This window comes from Schistocerca nitens, chromosome 1 (assembly GCF_023898315.1).
Source record: "Schistocerca nitens isolate TAMUIC-IGC-003100 chromosome 1, iqSchNite1.1, whole genome shotgun sequence".
Taxonomy (NCBI): domain Eukaryota; kingdom Metazoa; phylum Arthropoda; class Insecta; order Orthoptera; family Acrididae; genus Schistocerca; species Schistocerca nitens.
In genome coordinates, this window is record NC_064614.1 from 858,508,521 (window position 1) to 858,528,390 (window position 19,870).

At 39.7% G+C, this 19,870-nt stretch overlaps 1 protein-coding gene and 1 non-coding gene across 2 annotated transcripts in view; both read left to right on the forward strand.

Moving 5' to 3' along the window:
• Positions 1-7,097, forward strand: part of LOC126263492 (nodal modulator 3) — a 172,565-nt gene extending 165,468 nt beyond the window's left edge. Inside the window, exons 14-16 of the mRNA XM_049960588.1 lie at positions 4,189-4,357; positions 4,600-4,683; positions 5,937-7,097. Of these exons, the coding sequence (XP_049816545.1) occupies positions 4,189-4,357; positions 4,600-4,683; positions 5,937-6,566 (883 nt within the window). The 3' untranslated portion in view covers positions 6,567-7,097. The remainder of the gene's footprint in view (positions 1-4,188; positions 4,358-4,599; positions 4,684-5,936) is intronic.
• Positions 7,098-11,497: 4,400 nt separating this feature from the next.
• On the forward strand, positions 11,498-11,572 carry Trnal-caa (transfer RNA leucine (anticodon CAA)). The gene has a single exon. It is a non-coding gene; the product is annotated as a tRNA-Leu (tRNA).
• Positions 11,573-19,870: the final 8,298 nt, after the last annotated feature.

The following is a 19,870-nucleotide window of genomic DNA, read 5'->3' on the forward strand; positions in this document are numbered from 1 at the left end:
CAAGTACTCAAGAGCACAGTTGAAGAGCAATGGTGATAGACCATCTCCTTGTCTTTATCCTGTTTTAATCATAAATGGCTCAATAGTTCTCCTCTGAATTTTACTTTGGACTTGGTGTTTGTGAGGGTTAATTTTATCATTTTTATTAATTTAGGATGAAGTCCACAATTTCTTAATAAGTCCAGCATAGAAGATCTGTGGATGCCATCATAAGCTTTTTAGAAGTCTACAAAGGTTATGACTAGTTGCTTCTGTCTCCTTTTGTGGGCATCCATTATTAATTTTAATGTGATGATCTGTTCTGGGCAGCTTCTCCAGGGTTTAAATCCTTCTTAATATTCTCCTTGATCTTTACAGTGACTGTAAAGAGTTCTTGACAATATTTTATATTTGCAATCCAATAAGGAAATGCCTCTGTAATTGTCCAGATTTGATTTTTCTTCTTTTTTGTGTAATGGGTGTATGATAGCTATAGTCCAATGTTCTGGTAGCTCTTCTCCAATCCAGATTTGAACTATGCATTTATGTAATGATATCTTCACGGGTTCTGCTGCGTATTTCCAGAGTTCTGCAAATGTTTGATCTTCTCCACTTGCTTTGTAGTTCTTGAACTCGCTCAAAGCTTTGTAGACATCCTGAATTGTTGGTGGGTTTATATTTTCTGGTGGGGTTTTTATTGGAGTTTCTGTGTTTATTTCCAGAAGCACAGGAGGATCCTCACAATTTAGTAGTTCATTAAATGTTTCTGCTAAAATTTCTGGATTTCTTTTATCACTACGGACCATCTTATGTTTTTATCTTTTAGCATTAGTGTTGGGAAACCATTTCTTTGGAGTTGTCTGCTAAATGTTTTGTAGTAATCTTGTGAGCTTGTTTTCTTACTATTTGTTTGTGTCGTAGAAAGTATATTTTTTTGATATTGATGTTTAACCCTCCTTAATGTTTTTTGAGTCATCTTTTTTTTTTTTTTTTGTTTTATGAGTTCCAAGTTTCTCTTATTTTATTACAATTATCATTTCTCTCTATGTAGGTTGGCAACAATAAAATATTTTCATATTCAGAAGATAAAGTTCGTGACTGAAATTTCATGAAAAGATCTTGCTGCAATGAAAAGCTCCTTTATTTAAATGATGACAACCCATATTGTGTATCTTATCCATTGCACTCTCTTCCCTCTTTCGTGATAATACAAAAAGAGCTGCCTTTGTGTGGACTTTTTTGATGTTCTCCATCAAGCCTCTCTGGTAAGGATCCAGTACTGCACAGGAGTACTCACAAGGGAACCTCCCCATCGCACCCCCCTCAGATTTAGCTTAAGTTGGAACAGTGGATAGGCCTTGAAAAACTGAACACAGATCAATTGAGAAAACAGGAAGAAGTTGTGTGGAACTATGAAAAAAATTAGCAAAATATACGAACTGAGTAGTCCACGTGCAACATATACAACTTCAATGGTGATGTGCACTCAGGAGCGCCGTGGTCCTGTGGTTAGCGTGAGCAGCTATGGAGTGAGAGGTCCTTGGTTCAAGTCTTCCCTCGACCGAAAATTTTAATTTTTTGTTTTCAGACAATTATTATCTGTCCGTCTGTCCGTCCGATGCGATCACTTTTTTGGGAGTGATAATCACATCCACAAGAAAACCTAAATCAGGCAAGGTAGAAGAATCTTTTTACCCATTCACCAAGTGTACAAGTTAGGTGGGTCGACAACATATTACTGTCATGTGACGCACATGCCGTCAACAGTATCGTATAGAATATATCAGACGTGTTTTCCTGTGGAGGAATCGGTTGACCTATGACCTTGCGATGAAATGTTTTCAGTTCCCATTGGAGAGGCACGTCTTTTCGTCTACTAATCGCACGGTTTTGCGGTGCGGTCGCAAAACACAGACACTAAACTTATTACAGTGAACAGAGACTTCAATGAACGAATGGACAGATCATAACTTTGCGAAAATAAATTTTTCACTTCGGGGAGGACTTGAACCATGGACCTCTCATTCCGCAGCTGCTCACGCTAACCACAGGACCACGGCGCTCCTGACTGCACATCGCCCTTGAAGTTGTATATGTTGCACGTGGACTACTCAGTTCGTATATTTCGCTAATTTTTTTCATAGTTCCACACAACTTCTTCCTGTTTTCTCATTTGATCTGTGTTCAGTTTTTCAAGGCCTATCCACTGTTCCAACTTATAGCTAAATCTGAGGGGGGTGCAATGGGGAGGTTCCCTTATCAGCAGAGGATGAACAAGCACAGTGTAGGTAATCTCTTTACTAGACCTGTTGCATCTTCTAAGCATTCTGCCAGTGAAATGCAGCCTTTGGTTTGTCTTTCCCACAAAATTGTCTTTGTGATCATTCCAATTTAAGTTGTTCGTAATTATAATTTGTAGGTATTTTGTTGAATTCTGGTATTGTGACTTCCCTATAACAACAGCATCATCGCCAATTTGCTGACAGACTCATGGAGAACCTGAAAGTGCCTGTGACATCATTTGTCTGTATTGTGAACTGCAATTGTCCTGTAAAATTTCATCATCACGCCTGAATATACTTTCACAAGGACAGGTTCACCCGACAAGAATGGTATACTGATTTCTGTTTGATAGAAAACCTGTGTAACTCACCCAAACAGCCGATGTGCTATTCCGTAAGCTCATATTTTGTTAACTGGGTGACATTATGGAACCATATTTCGTGCCTTCTGAAAGTCAAGGAACACACATCAACTAGGGCGCTGATGTGTACTGCCTCATGGTTCTTCAAGATGTACAGAGTGAGCTAAGTTAATGATTGGTGCTTGTACTTTATTTGGTAATTCCTACAGTGGAGCATTTTGTTCTTCAAATGGATCATAATCTATGCACCTAAAACATGTCTCATTATTTGGCAATAGTTCAATGTCAGTTATAAATGTCTGTAGTTACACGCTTCTGTCCAACAACACCTCTTGAAAATTAGTATGGAAGGTACATTTCTACTGTTGCTTGGGGTACATTGGTTACTTGTACAAATTCTAATTAACAGAAGAGGAACGGATTCTTTTGCATAATCACTGAAGAACCAAACAGGTATTCCACCAGATCCAGTCACTTTTTCACTGTCGAATAATGTTACTTTATTTTCCATCGTTGCAAAGAGAGGATTTTGATACTGGGAATATACTCTTGAGCAAAACAATTTTGGGTGACAGAATTCAGTCTTTTGTCCATATTTCTGTGTTTGTCAGTTTTGCTGCCAATATGACCACTGGGCAACTGGATAGGGCATTGATTTGTTGACCGACTATATAAAACCAAAACTTCTTAGGGTTCTTACACAATTTTTTAGATAAGATAGTGATTTTGAACTCCCTGAATTTACTGGTGAAGTTACAGTTATGTTTTATATGGAAATGGGAAACTCACTTAAATATGCTTGCTTGAGACCAAATGAAATGTATGGAAGATACTTGACTCAAATTCCAGTCCAGCCATTCTGAATTGAGGTTTTTTCAGTTGTTCTAAAGTTTCTTAAAGCCCAAACTGGGGTGTTTTATTATAAATGGGCTGATGACAATTTCGTAATGTCCTTGCCTTAGTGTTTAGCTTCAGTCATCACATTATATAAGTTGCACTTGGTACTCATGTGGATGTAATACGTTATTTAGAGAAAGGAGATAGATGTCGTGTCACCATTGTGGTAGGGCATTTGTTACATAGGATTAGTAGCAATATCTTCTAATAAATTATTGTGGAGGTGCTTTTGAATGGTTTTTCATTTTAGGCATTATCAGTGAATAATGCCAATAATTCTTCCAATTTTGTATAAGAAACAGCAACTAAATTTTCCTTTATTAGTGGTTTCACTAGAAATGAGTGTAAAAGCAAATTTGGTTTTGATTTTACAATCTGGTTCTTCATTGTACGTAGAGGGAAAAGAAGAAATTGCAGGTTACAAAGTTTGTTGTATATTTCCAATATTGTTAAGCTACTGCTCTGTGTTATCTAACTCTTCTACTTTACAGTTTTATGTTTCTCATGATAATGCACTGGGGACTGATAAATCAATATTTGTGGATGTACAGACAACTATGTTCACATAGTTGTAGAATTGGCAATGTCATACTTTGAACAATGTACCGTGCTTAATGTTCTACCTTCTTTACCATTTTTTAAGGAAAAGAGTATGAATTTAATTCCAGGGGACACCAAGTAGCATTCAGTGCTTATGGCACAGTGACATCACTAAGTGGCGATTCTGAGGAAGGGATTGTTGTAGAAGCGGTTGGAAGAGATTCTTGTTCTCAATATCAAGAAGAAAGCACAAGTGAAGCAAATGGAAAGTTCCGTATAAGAGGCCTACAGCCACAGGTTAGTCCTTTAACTCATAGCACAAAGATAAAATGTGTTCCAATAAAACAAAAAATTGAGATCATATTTTATTAGAATTGACAATATCTTAGTACCCATTGTGTCTCACGTTATTAAAAAAAAAAAAAATCACATCTCTTTATATTTCCACCCGCTGTAATGATTGTTTTGGCATTTTTGTCTAGGTAGAAATTTTATTTCTTCTTTGTAGTTTAATTACATAACCAAACCACATTTTCCAGTGTGAATATACAGTGCGAGTCAAGCAAGGACCTGGTGTGAATCAGCATATTTATAGAGCGACTCCAGATGGTATCCCTGTGAAGGTAACACATTTGTACTAATTATTCATATAATAATAAGACAATTATTATTTATGTGTAGATGTGGCCTAATTTGTTTTAAGTTGGTGCATAAGTGCATAGTGTTTTTGTTTTGCCCCTTGGTATTCCAGCTGTTATGGGTTTATTTATGTATGGTCCTTTTTTATTTGTGGTCCACTGATGCTATTTGAGTTTACATATTGACATTTTTTCTTATGGAGATAGTGAGTGGAGTTGTGGACACTAGAAAATGGAGTGTCAAGTGGAGAAATCGGAACATCTCTGACCTGTTCTTCTGTTGGAATTCATTAGAGGGGTGACAGTAGTGGAGGTGGCCAGAAACATTTGTGCAGTGTATGGAAATAATGCCGTGGAACACAACATGCAAGAAAATGGTTTTCTCATTTTAAGGAGGACATTAGTGACTCTCCACATTCAGGAATACCTTTGGGGTTTGATGAAGATCATTGAAACACATCAATCCACAATGTTCCATGTCACTATACTCGAGAATTGGCAAATGTGATGAACTGTGATCATTCCACCATCGTGCGATATTTGCATGCAGTGGGGAAGGTTCAAAAATGCTCAAACAGGGTATATACACCGCAGGACAGCTGGGAAATCAGGGAAAAACCCAGGAATTTTTTCCTCTGGGAGAAACCCCAGAAACACGCAGTATTTTTTTTAGAATTCTGGGAATTTTTCAGTGTTTTAGTTAAGAACTAATACTGTAACAAAGAATTTTACTTTATCCCACTACTGCAGAATAATACTGCAACAATAAAACGTAAATGAGAGAATAACACCAAAATAAAACTTAAGTGGCAAAGAAAATGTACCATTTACAACAAAACACAGTGCACACACAAGCATCTGCAGACAGCAAAATGTGCAAAGGCTTTGGGATGAAAGCTACACAATACTTCGTAATGACAAACAGCTTTTGGTGTGCATGTTTACATTTCTAACAGGTCACAGGAAAATGTTGCAAATGGTGGTTTGAGAAGTGTTACTTTCAAAGTAAATTTCCTTTTACGCAAAATCAATTGTGTTAAAAGACCAAGTTTCAAGGCTATTTTTTCATATTTATTTTAGTTTTTTCATAGATTACAAATAATGCAATAATGTTACAAACTTGTGCACTAATCTACTGCATTTATTTCTCCACATTTTTACTATTTATTCACATAATAATAAGACAATTTTATTTGTGTGTAGATGTGGCCTAATTTGTATATTTATTTCTCTTTCAGACAACAGAAGGTGATATTAAGGACATAAGATTAATAGTTTTTTATCCATTAACACAAATGGATGTGACAGCGAATGTGCAAGCACCAAATGTCGAGCACCTTCGCACTTTGAGAGCAAAGCTGTGTCGAGAGGATGCCCCTGAATCTCCTGTCCATGTAGTCAAATTAGACTCAACACCAGGACGGTCTACAAAGGGGCATAATGCTGCAATGATAATGTTTCCACCGATACCTGCCGATGGGCGAAACTACTTCCTTCAACTTGAGTCAACACTTTCTCGTGCAACACACACTTACACAACTCATGCAGTTCATTTCCGTGCAAATAGTTCCTTTAAACACATTAAATTAACGTTCCAGCCTGAGCCAAAAGTTGTAGAACAGGATATTGGTCATACATCATACATGACCTTGCCTCTAATAATAATAGTAGTTTTAGCATACATAAATAGAGTGAAAGTTATTCCAGTATTAAGTCGTCTTGTGCAGTCTCTTAATACTCCTGCATCACCACCATCAAGTGGTAGTGGAAGGACTACCATCCCTCAAGATCATAATGTGGCTGATGCAGTTATGGTAGAGCCAATTCTAAATGTCAGGAGCAGGAAGATAAAACCAAGAAAGACATAGATCATTGTGTGATGCATAAAATCCGGAGAATATGGTAGAAGTAGTGACTTACTAGGAACTGACTGGCTGGAAGTTCTGTGTTGGTATATTTATAGTGTGGAGATCAAGAATTTATGGCAAGCTGCATTACTGCAGTTATTCTGTTTCTCCATGTAGTGTACATTCCCCTTTGGGTGTATACGGTCTCAGGTAACTGTTTGTGAAAGAAAAAAATAAATATTTGTATTAGTTTTTTTAGTATTGCAGGCTGTGAACATTGTTGAAGAGTGTACTTTGTTAAAAAGTGTCAAACAACTTCATTAAAATTAGGAAATGTGCTAACTTAATCATTAATGCTCCAAAATGTATTAAATGTCCCCACCACTGTGTTTTTATGTGAACATTGTACTGATGTGATTATTTTGTAAGTGGATTGAGTGGAAATAATAATACACACTTCATTCCAAACTATTTGGGTTTACACTTCGTTTTCCTCGTAATATGTACAGAGCTGTTAAATATTACTTCTGAAGTAAATAGAATTTCTCATCACCTGTGATCTTTTTTGTCCTTTTTCTCCTCCTTTTTTTTTAGTGTTAAAAACATTTGAAAGTTTTTGAATTTTTCAGTAGCATGATAAATTGTATTTTCTTTCCATGGTCGTTCAGTGAACTGTATTGTTGCTGACAGCTGTGTGTTTCTAGTTTTCAATAGTTCACTGTCTGTGCCATATTAAAATTGTGATAAACAAATTCAATGCAAGATGTTACCTTCTATTGGTGTGGCTCAGTGGTAAAGTGTCAAACAAAAGATGCAAAGGTCTCAGGTTAGTCCTAAGATTTAGGATTTTTATATGTAACTTATTGCTTCTTTCATCTCTGGTAGTGTTTGTTAATGTAAAAAATTCCAAGTTACACCATGGTTCAAAGTCTGTTTGTCTGTAGACACTCTTATAACAAGATGTATAAGTCAGTCCAAAGGTTAGAAGAATGCAAGGGCATACTTTATTGTACTGTGAGAGACAGACAACAGCACAGTCACAATGAACCAAAGTTTATTCTTCTTCCACATACAAGGAACAACAGTTGAAAACATTAACACAAAGGCCGGCCGCTGGTGGCCGAGCGGTTCTGGCGCTACAGTCTGGAACCGCGCGACCGCTACGGTCGCAGGTTCGAATCCTGCCTCGGGCATGGATGTGTGTGTTGTCCTTAGGTTAGTTAGGTTTAAGTAGTTCTAAGTTCTAGGGGACTTATGACCTCAGCAGTTGAGTCCCATAGTGCTCAGAGCCATTTGAACCATTAACACAAACATGGAAACTGTTCAGGAGTTGCTGACAATGAGTATGAACACAATATGAGAGTGAGTACCTCCTTCACTGCAGTTATAAAGAGGAGGGTTCCAATAGACGTCATGTCTGATGCTGTGTCATGTGCAAAAGTCAAGTGACCCACAGCAGGCAACCACTGGTTGCTGCCCCGCACAAATGCCATTGGCGGAGGGAGGAGGCAGATGCGGCAGATCTGTGGCACAAGAATGTAGCTTGTCGTGCTGGTGCGCCACCAGCCCATCACTGAAGTGTACCTTACAGAGGTGACGGCTTCGGCATCTATGGACCGTGGCCAGAATCCACTTTGGTCAGTGGCTGAAGCCCCAAGCCCAGACCACAGAGCCAGGAGCGAACTGCGAATTGGGCTGTGCCAAAGGGGGATTGTGGGGCAGCATGAGCTGATGCAGAGAGTGCATGGCTGGCAACCATAGAGCGTATTGGCCGGATTCTGATCCAGTGTCAGTGCAGACCTGTAGGATCTCAAGAAGCGGGTCAGGGCATCTTTCTTAGAGGAGTCCATGACGTACTTCTTCATTTGCACCTCGAATGTGCGGACAAGACATTCTGCCTTGGCGTTAGATTGGAGGTGAAAAGGAGGAGCAGCCACCTGGTGAATGCCTTGATGAGCGTAGAAATTGTGACGGGACTGAGACACAAACTGTGAACTGTTATCTGTCACAAGCATATAAGACAAAACTTCGATAGTAAGAATTTTGAAGAGGCTCTTAGTCATAACTATGACTGACTTCAAAGGACAGTGGATAATGTATGGAAATTTAGAGGAAGCATCAACAACCAATAACCAGTAAACCATGGAAAGAGCATTGCCTGCAGTATCACCTGTTGCGTAGCCCACTGTGAGTAGGCCCTGCAAGACCTACAATGTCGCTATTGATGCTGGGCAAAAATACATGCCTTTGGGCCAATAACTTGGTAAGCAAGGACCCCCTCCCCTCTCCCCCAGTGTCCTGATGTAGGAGCTGAAGCACATCCCTCCATAGGGTGGCTGGGATGACAGCTCGTCCGTAGCTAAAAGAACAACACTGTCAAATACCTAAGGGCTATGGTGGAGGGCAAAATAGTTATTCAAAGAATGGAAATCCTTCCACTATTATTGCAGCTCAATACCTAAGTGAAAACAAAGGAGTTCATCCTGATCCAAAGGATTTGGCCCCATCAGAATACAGTACATTACATCGGCATTGGTGTGGTGCCCTAGAGGCCGAAATTGTATTCCACAGTTGTAGTGAGACAGATACATGGCCCAATGCTGGAGGTGATGTGCTGCGTTGTTGGGCAACAAAGCAGGAAGATTTAATAACAAAACCAAGGAACTTAGACACTTACAACAGCATGATACTTTTTGAGGGTGTAGACAATAGCAAGTGCTTCCTGTTCAACGCGGGAGCAGCATGCTGAGCAGAGTTGAGCGGATTTAGTACATAAGCTATCAGGTGTTTGGAAACATCCTCATATCAATGTGTGAAATGGTCTCAAGTCTATACTGTGAAATGTCCGTTAACCAAAACCAAGTGGAGGTCGGGATGGAAAGTAGGCAAACAAGGAGCAGAATGTAATTTGGATTTCAAAAGTGTGACTGCACACTTGCAGGCTGGTGTTTACTGAACAGGAATCTCCCTGTCAAGCGAGTCATGGAGGGAATGGACCAACACTGTTGCACTCAGACTAAATTTGTGATAGTAAACAATTTTACCTAAAAATGCTTGGAGTTTTTTGACGTTTGCAGGGCAAAGCAGAGCTGTGACTGAAAAAAAGTGTTACTTGACCAAGTTGCATTTCAGCCCTGCAGTATGTAAGACTGTGAACAAGGTGTGTACGTTATGCAAAGCACCCATCTTGATGATGTCATCAAGATAGTTGACAGAAGCCAGGATGGACACCATCAATTGTTCGAATGAAACTCTGGAAAATTGCCAGAGCACTAGTCTCCCTGAACAGGGGACACTAATATTGGCACAACCCAAAAGGTGTGTTAATCACAAAGAGCTGTTTAGAATCCTCATCTAGCAGAACCTGTAAACGGCCTTCAGATAAATCAGTTTTGGAGAGAAACTGGCCCCTGACAAGTTTAGCCAATAACTTATCTCTACTAGGTAAAGGATACGTGTCAGTGACAGGTTGAGTGTTACCTGAAACTGATACTGGACCAAGTTTTTTAACAATCATGTGGTGGGATAGACCCCTCAGTCATCATAATAGGCTGTATAACCCCAATAATGTCAGTCTGTCCAATTCTGATTTCACTTGGGCATGCAAAGTCACTGGAATTGGGCACACATGGAAAAATCGAACCTGCACCATAGGTTTATGGGTAACGAGAGAGAGAAAATTAGCAGGACAACCTAACCCATATGAGGAAAGAGACAAGAAATTAGAACACAGAGAATCTAATTGCTGACAAGGGCCCTGGTTGGAAACGAATTGCGCCATATCCAAAATGGAAAAATCAAAGGACTGAAAGAATCCATACCCAGATAATATGTGATGTCAGCATCATCCTCTACCAAAAAGGCAATGAACATATTGCAGATTTATACATCGTCTGAACAATAAATTGCACCAAAATTGGAACATGTTGCTTATTGTAACCCACCAGACATAGAGTATCTGGAGACAACTCTGGAGATCCCAAATCCAAGTAAGTTTGAGAGTTCAGTAACACCACGGCTGCACCCTTCTCCACTTGTAGTCTGAGCAGTTTGTCCATCACTCACACTTTGTTATGATTCGTAGAAACTGGAGACACACAATGAACTTCCATGTCCATGTCTGCAGAAGGTGGCTGGAAATGACACACAGATGCCCTCTTTTCCTACAGTTGTTGCAAGTCACCCAGTGCCTAGGGCAGACAGAACTGTCATATCGCATGAAACACTATGGTCAAGATGGGAGCACGGAGCACTGCAATTGCTGTGGTGGTTGTTTGGCACATCACTGTCCAGAGTGGCACAGAGGCCACATTTGTATGGCTGCCATGTCATCCTGCCCCCAAGAACTGACTGATGCCCAGCGACCAACAGGAGCCACCACAGTGATGTCACATCAACCTCAGTCTGATCATTGGTAGCACAAGATACCCTGAACGATTGAGCAATAATTAAAACTTCAGCCAAAGATGGAGTTTAGCACTGTAGTGCACGTTGATACACCTCTTGTCGGGAGCCAACCTAACAATGACGTCACGGACCATAGAGTCGGTATGGGAATCATTATGAGCATTGATAACAAACTGACATTTGCGACTGAGGCCATGGAGTTCAGCCGCCCAATCCCATTACGACTGCTAGGGGTTTTTATGACAACAACTTCCACATTTCATTGAACGAAAGTGACACAGGTTCCTTTAGTGGGTCTAACTAGCACAGCTGGTAGGTCCTAGGAGAAACCCATGAACAGAACAAACCCTTACACATGAAACTTCCTGGCAGATTAAAACTGTGTGCCGGGCCGAGACTCGAACTCAGGACCTTTGCCTTTCGCGAGCAAGTGCTCTACCAACTGAGCTACCCAAGCACGACTCGCGCCCCTTCCTCACAGCAGTTTGGAAGGTAGGAGGCGAGATACTGGAAGAAGTAAAGCTGTGAGGACGGGGCGTGAGTCATGCTTGGGTAGCTCAGTTGGTAGAGCACTTGCCCGCAAAAGGCAAAGGTCCCGAGTTCGAGTCTCGGCCCGGCACATAGTTTTAATCTGCCAAGAAGTTTCATATCAGCACACACTCCGCTGCAGAGTGCATATCTCATTCTGGAAACATCCCCCAGGCTGTGGCTAAGCCATGTTTCCGCAATATCCTTTCTTTCAGGAGTGCTAGTTCTGCAGGGTTCGCAGGAGAGCTTCTGTAAAGTTCGGAAGGTAGGAGGCGAGATACTGGCAGAAGTAAAGCTGCGAGGATGGGGCATGAGTCGTGCTTGGGTAGCTCAGTTGGTAGAGCACTTGCCCGCGAAAGGCAAAGGTCCAGAGTTCGAGTCTCGGCCTGGCACACACTTTTAATCTGCCAGGAAGTTTCATTTCAGTGCACACTCCACTGCAGAGTGAAAATTTCATTCTGGAAACCCTTACACATGTTTGCATGAGTGAAACCAAAAGCGAGGAAGTGTTGCTGAAGCCGCTTCTTGTAAGCCTTCCAGTCTTTGGCTGCATCGCCATAAGAGGAAAAGGGCAGTGGGTACACAGACAGCACAGAAGTCTGCATAGTCAGTGTGTCCAACGAGTTTGTGATAGCTAACATGTTGCTGCTCGGAGAGGTTGGAGCACTGCCTCTACGACAGAAGAATCAAAGGAACAGCCAAATATATTGAGGACGCAGAAATGAACACCATACTTGTTGCCAGTTGTATTGTTCTATGAGACACAAACAACAGAATGGCCACAATGAACCAAAGTTTATTCTTCTTCCACATACAAGCGACCAACAGTTGTGAACATAGACACAAATGTAGAAACAATCCATGTACTGATACAAGCAGTTGCTGACAACAAGTGCCTGCTGCACTGCACTTATAAATAAAGGACTCTGGCAGATAGCTCGGTATGCACAAGTCATGTGGCCCACTGTAGGTGGCTTCTGGTGGCTGGCTCGAACATATGCCATTGGTGGAATGTTCAAAGTGTAGCATCCCAGCTACCTGGTACTGCAGTGCATCTCTAAGTATTACATACAGGGTTATAACAAATGCCACCTCTGATATGACCAGGTCTAGTAAAGCAGTGTGTTGTTCAAACCAGTCTTCAGGTTGTTGATAGTTTTATTCTTTTTTAACCTAAATGATTTAATTTTTTCTGGTTGCTGTTAAAAAAAAATATAACTCCTAGAGTGTAGAAAATGGGGTGGGGAATGCAATACATTCCAAACGGTGGAACCATTTTAACCACCATAGGCAGTCAGTTTTATTCGTTTAATGTACCATATATATAAATTACGTTACTGGCCAGTTTCAGTGTTTCAACAATTTTCAAATGTGTGATATTGCGCATGTGTGTGTCACATTTAAAAAACTTGTTTTGTGTATATGGGGACAAGCACTTGCTCTCACACGTACATATGTCGAATGCACATACCAATCGGCTTACAAGCACAACTTTCACAACACATCAGGTAGGCAAACATTTTACTGACAGCTAGCTCACTAGACCTTGCATATTTCTTTAACAGCATGCCACATAATATTACACACCCATACTTGAAACTACTGTCCAGTATTCTTGACGTCCATTTATTGAAGAACCTCAGAATATACTCTGAGCTGGAACATAAGGAGTTACCTCAAACAAAGTGATTCCCCTCCATGCCAAGCAGCATAGATTCTGAAAACATTAATCATGTGAAACCCAGCTCTCACTTTTCTCACATGACATAATGAAAGCTATGGAGCAAGGCAGTTGGTTACATGCAGTATTTCCCGATTTCTGAAAAGTATTTGACTTAATACAAGATCTATGCTTATTATCAAAGGTATGATTTTATGGAGCATCAAGCAAAATTTGTTACTGGATTGAGGATTCTTTTTATAGGGTAGACACAGCAAGATATCTTGGTATATTAATGACCTTGTGGACAATATTAATACTGTAGTAAGCTCAGACTTTTTACAGATGATTCATTTATTTACAATAGAGTACTATCTCAAAGAAGCTGCAAAAGTAGTCAGATCTTGGTATGATTTCAAAGTACTGCAAAGATTGGCAACATGTCTTAAATGTTCAGAAACGTAAAATTATGTACTTCATAAAATAGAAAAATGTGTATGTCCTGTGACTATAATATCAGTGTGTCACAGCTGGAATCAGTCTATTCGTATAAATATATTGGTGTAGCGATATGAAATGGTATGATCACATAGGCTGAGTTGGAGGTAACCCAAGTGGTACAGTGTAGTTCTTTGGTAGAATACAAGGGAAATACAACACTATCATGCAACCCATCCTAGAAGATTGGTCAAGTGTATGAGTCTCGTACCAAACATCACTAACGATATTGAATAGATAAAGAAGATCAGCGCAAATGGTCACAAGTTTATTTGACCTTTGGGAGAGTGCTACGAAGATGCTGAAGAAACTGAACTGACAGTTGCACACCATCCCATGAAAGCATACTCAGAAAGTTTCTAGAACCAACTTTAAGTTACGAATCTAGGAATATATTACAGTCCCCTACAAACCACTCTCATAAGGACTGTGAAGACAAGATCAGACTGATCACAGCATACACAGAATCACTTTAGCAATCATTCTTCCCACACTCCACCCATGACTTGTCCGGGTAAGACCTCTGATAATTGGTGCAATGGATGTAACATCTGCCATGCAGTTTGCAGTAGTTTACAGAGTATAGATGTAGATGTAGAAGCATTATAGTTTTGCAAGAGTCCTAATTACTATTGTGTCACTCATAACAAAAATTTTTCAGTGGAGTAGAGTAAGAAATTACACCCATACTGCATGGGACTCAAACAGATTGTGAATATGAGTCTGGGGAAAAATCTTATCTACATCAGTTTTGTTTGTTTTCCAGAATAAGTATGCAGTAGTATACAAACTACTTTGTTTCTGGAGAAGGGGGAAGCAGGCAAACGTGTTTACTGATTGTTGGTAGTCTCCTAAGGTTTGTTGCTGGATCCTAAAATCCATATGATTCAATGTTTTGGTGATCCACCATCTTCAGGAGAATGCTACTACTGCTACTACTGCTGCTGCTTAGTTCTGCTGAAAACTGCAAATTGTCATCCTATGTAGGCCTCTGTACCATACGTGGTGCATGCTTTGCTTGCCAGTTGTTGCCCCAGAGACTGAGCTGGTGGTGCAACCTCTAGTAGAACACCAACAATATATTGCACTCAAAGTCTACCGTCAAACACTTGGGCTGGCTACACCAAAGAACATTGTATGTTGATGCAAGATAATACTGGATTCCATGTGCTGTTCAGAGGAAAAATCTTGCCTTAATTAATCAAATTGTCTGCCAAACCAATTTCAGTTGCTTCTCCACAAACACTGTTCTATAAACTAGAAGAACTGGCAGCTATAAGTGTCTCACCAAATTTCACTGTGTCCTTTGTGTAAACAATGCTCCACTAACACTGTTGTAGCTCATGTGATGGGGATGCTCCATGCACCTTCCTGAACTGTGTGAATCGAACGACCAATGCAGTCCTTCTAAGATGACACGGCATTCTGTACATGCTAGGCTTCACAAGTCCCGAATCATCTTTGACAGATTTGAGTACTGCCTTAATCTTGGAAGATGGACGAAACCCATGAATAATGTTATAAATCCGTAAATTTTTCCAATATTAAAGGATATATCCTCGGCATAAGGAATAAATGTCACTGATGTATGTTCCTCTCATTGCATCTCTGGTGTTGGTCCAAACTCCAAAGCCCAACTAATCTGCCTCTCAGAGTATCCATTTCCTTTAAACACAACCATCAAGAGTGCAACTTGCTAGTTTAAACTGTTCTCATCAGAAATACAAGGGACCTCAAAAAGTACTTAACAACTTTTTAATGATACACAAATTTATTGAGATAACTTACAGAACTGGTAGATGTGTAAACTGGGGCAAAGTATCTCAAGTTTCACACAAAAGTCTCAAGTGTCATTTTGGTTCGATATGACTACCATCCATGATGTGACGAACATGCAACTGGTAATCAATTTATTCCCAAGCTTTCTGCAGAAAATCGAGCAACTCGTGGAATGGCAGTGTGGATTCAGTTTTTCAGATTGGCTAAATTGTTTGGTAGGGAAGAATACACACTTGGTTTTTAATGAAACCCCAGAGTAAGAAATCCAGTGGTTTCAAGTTTGGGGAGCAAGGTGGCCATGTGATTGGCCCTTCATAGCCAATCCACTGACAATGGAAGCAATTATCAAGAAAATCTTGAATTTCCACTGTCTTGCTCGTAGTAAACCACTCCATCTTGGTCATCTTCATCCATCTGTGGAATTAAAAAATTTTCAAGTATACACAGATACACAATATCTGCCATTTTAACTTTGCACTAATATGGCACTCCTGGTGGTAGAATGGGTCACTGATGCACTTTGTTAATTAACCTGGAGGTTGTTTGCTACAAAATGACAGTGACACATCTACCTACTGAATATGCAAGTTATTTCAATAAATTTCTATATCATTCCAAAGTTTTAAAGTCCTTTTTGACTCACCCTATATAATACGCTGTGTGGACCAGAGTCACCGTTGCATTGATACAATGGATGGTAACTCTTAGCAGGCAGACATTGATTGGTATGTGTTGGCTTTATGATGGGAACTATGTGCCAGGGTACCATCATGCTTTTTGCAAGCCATGCTGTCCAAAAATGAAAATCTTCCATTACTTTTGAACTCAGTGATAAATTTAATTCTGGAATTAAGACAGTTGGAGCGGTCCAAAAATCAGTTAAGAGCATCATACCCCATGAGGCCAGACAAGACAGGTATTGTTAAATTATCTCCAGAAGCATATTGGTTGCAAGGCTCAAGTCCTCAGTGGCCTATCCTGGGAGTCCTCCACAAATAAATAGTTAACTATGGGTGATAAAGGGCTCCTGTAGCCATTCCATCAATATGTTGGAAAATGTTGCCATTAAATTAAAAATATGTAGATATCAGCACATGACAACTAAGCTCAACAACTTTTTGTCCAGTTTTACTCAAAACATGATGGTACTCTGGGACATAAGTATTCTTCACCGAAAGCCAACATGCACTGGTGGTATCTCCATACTAAGAATTGTCATCCGTCATAACGATACAATGGCATTTTTAGGACTCATGTGCACAGAGCTTATACTATTTCTGATCAAGACAGTTTTACCCAGAAACTTCACGTGACATCTGTGTTTAAGAATAGTTGATACTCGTGAGAAGCAGATGCATCAGGCTATGAAGTTTGGATCACTCTGGAGGAGTATGAAGAGGGAACGTTGATCTTTGGCCTTTATTCCTTATGCTGGGGTACATCCTTTAAGACTGGAGGAATTTTAAGGAGGTTTAAGATTACCGTATTTACTCGAATCTAAGCCGCACTTTTTTTCCGGTTTTTGTAATCCAAAAAACCGCCTGCGGCTTAGAATCGAGTGCAAAGCAAGCGGGAGTTCTGAAAAATGTTGGTGGGTGCCGCCACAACTAACTTCTGCCGTCGAATATATGTAGCGCCACACAGGCATGCTTTGTAGGCACAAAGATAAATACTGGCACCAAAATCTCTGCGTCAGTAAATAAATTTAAAACAGAAAGTGGAAGACGAGCCTTTTTCCTCCGACCAGAGTTTCGACCACTGCATTTTGGTACATTATCCAACGAAGTAAATACAAATTCTGTATTGTTGATCTTCGAATGTAGCAGCATTTCAATGTACTACGAAAATCCGACTGGCAAGACTGTTTGGGATGTTTGTCAATATGGCCAACTCTACGTTCAGAATTTTTTCCTACCTGTGAGAAGAGATGGTTGCTATTAGGAGCTTTTATGATTGTGAATCACATGTAGTATTCTCTTCGCCATAAGATTAATACGAATATAAACATTTTGCCATGTATTGTTTCGTGTTTGCTACTATCTCATTTAAATCCTGTCTGCCTAATAAACTACGAAACTAGAGTGAGACAACAGCAAACGCGCAAGAATATACATATCATGTCATGTTTATATTCGTATTATTCTTATGCCTGATAGTGATACAGTCAGAAATGAAGCACGGCAACTGACTAGATTTTTAAATCTAAGATGACTCTAATTTCTGTGCAGAATGTAATGAACTAAAGAGGCGCCTGCAAAGATTTTGGAACGGAGAAAAATTTTCGCTAAAATTTCGTTCAGAACATCATCTATCATACGCAGTCTGTTATTTGGTTCTTGTTGATCATTATCAAAGAAAGCAGTAGTGTAAGTAACAACAAATGTTTCGCTAATGAGACGACTCCTCTCTATTTTTTATTTGTAAGCGGCGGTAGCACGCACAAAAGCAAGCCACGCCGCGAGCGGCGACAGGCCGTAAACACGCACTATCAGAATGCGACAAACAATGCATGACACAGTGCAGTAATGCATTTTCAGCTTGGAGTGACGTAAACACCTATAACAAAGAGAACGGCACTTATCAGATCAAAGAAAAATAAGCAATCAATTCAAACCAGACGAAGCACGTGAAAAAGGAAGGATATCCGTATAAATACGGACGGAGCGCGTGACGCGTAGCAATGGCTACCTGGTAAACTGTAACTGCTAAGCTTACGACTCGAACCAAACTACTGCAGCTGTATCGTCATTCATTCGACCTAAATTGTGTCTCATATTACAACTAGACGAACTTTGTTTCGATTTGGAGGTGCGACCTAAAACTTTTCTCTCCCCTTGAATTTCGAGTCTCAAATTTCAGGTGCGGCTTAGATTCGGGAAAAATTTTTTTCCTTGATTTCGAGTCTCATTTTTCAGGTGCGGCTTAGATTCGAGTGCGGCTTAGATTCGAGTAAATACGGTAAGAGTGTGTTGTGTCCACCTTCCAAGATTAGAACACTACTCGACTCTGTCAAATATTATTTGAGACTTAGAAAGAGGCAATAGAAATTAAGTTGGCAAACAATGTGATCGTTAAAGAGAAGGGCTTTCCTGTTAGTAGGATGTGGCACCTTGTATTATCTTGCATCGAAACAAGTTCTTTGGTTCAGCCAGCCTGATTGTTTGAAGATAGTCTTAGAGCATGATACATTGTTGGCACAGGTGCTCTACTCAGGGAAGCATTTTCAGCCCAGTCTTGGGGCAGAAAATGTGTTGCCAGAGGATGCACCATACAAGATATGCATTCCCAGCTAGCACTCAAGCTTATTTCAAGGTGGATATTGAGTTTAGGTTCAGTTGAAAATTCAAGATTGAAAAATCAACCCGTTACACAGCTTATTTCAAGGTGGATATTGAGTTTAGGTTCAGTTGAAAATTCAAGATTGAAAAATCAACCTGTTACACAGTTTACATCAAGCTGTAAAAATGTAGCTTCAATTAAAATAGTTTTCCCAAGCTTGAAATAAACTGTAATTTCCCTGGAAGGCTGTACAGCAGATGCGCGCGCAGCATAGCTTCCATAGACGTCCACGGGAAGCGCCACAACTCCACAAGCCTTGCAGTTGCACTGACTCTGCTAGGTTTACGGCCATTTTATTTTTGTGACGTGTGTTGATGATTGTTGACTGTTGTGAAGTTTGTTTTATACTGGAAAATATTTCGGAAAGTGTGTGGCGTCCCCTGCCTTACTGCTACACCGGGTCTGAAGAAGATATATAGTGTATTACAGGTACGCTGGTGCATTTTTTCTCTAGTGGTACGTTAACATTACAAATGATTTATTACGTAACGTAAAGAAATATCGTATTCTTTTGCGTAGAAAAATTGAACCTGGATGAAAGTGAAATGGATTACCAGCTAAGAAAACATATTACAAGTTGTTCAGCAAAAAGAGGTCGTTTTAAACTAGCTCTCTAGTACGTGGCACCAATAAATTAAAACTTAATGTTATTTTACCTTTTTAAAATCTTGTCTTTTTATTACATTTGTTTACTTGTAAATACTTGCGTGTGTCACACCATGAATGAATAATCATGAAGTGTGAAAAGTTTCTTTGCTAATACAAATAGTAATGACATGGTGAACGGGAAAAGTGCATCAAGAACCAGTCACTACATAGGTGTCAGTCTTTTTTATTTATGTAGCTTTGACTGGTCTTCAATTGCTCTTAATTTTGTTGTTCCCTAGGTCAAATAGTACTGCAAGGCCTACTGGTATTTCTTACTTTTATTGTTAGGCTATTTGTAATGTGGCTGAAATCTAATAAAATGCAATATTAAAATATGACAAGGAGAACATTTTTTGTTCTTTTACATTTCAGTTCCACTGAACTGGTAATTTCTTAGATTCATTTCGATTTCATCTTTTATTTCATTTTGATTCAGTTTTACTCACCAAAATATAATTGTGGATAG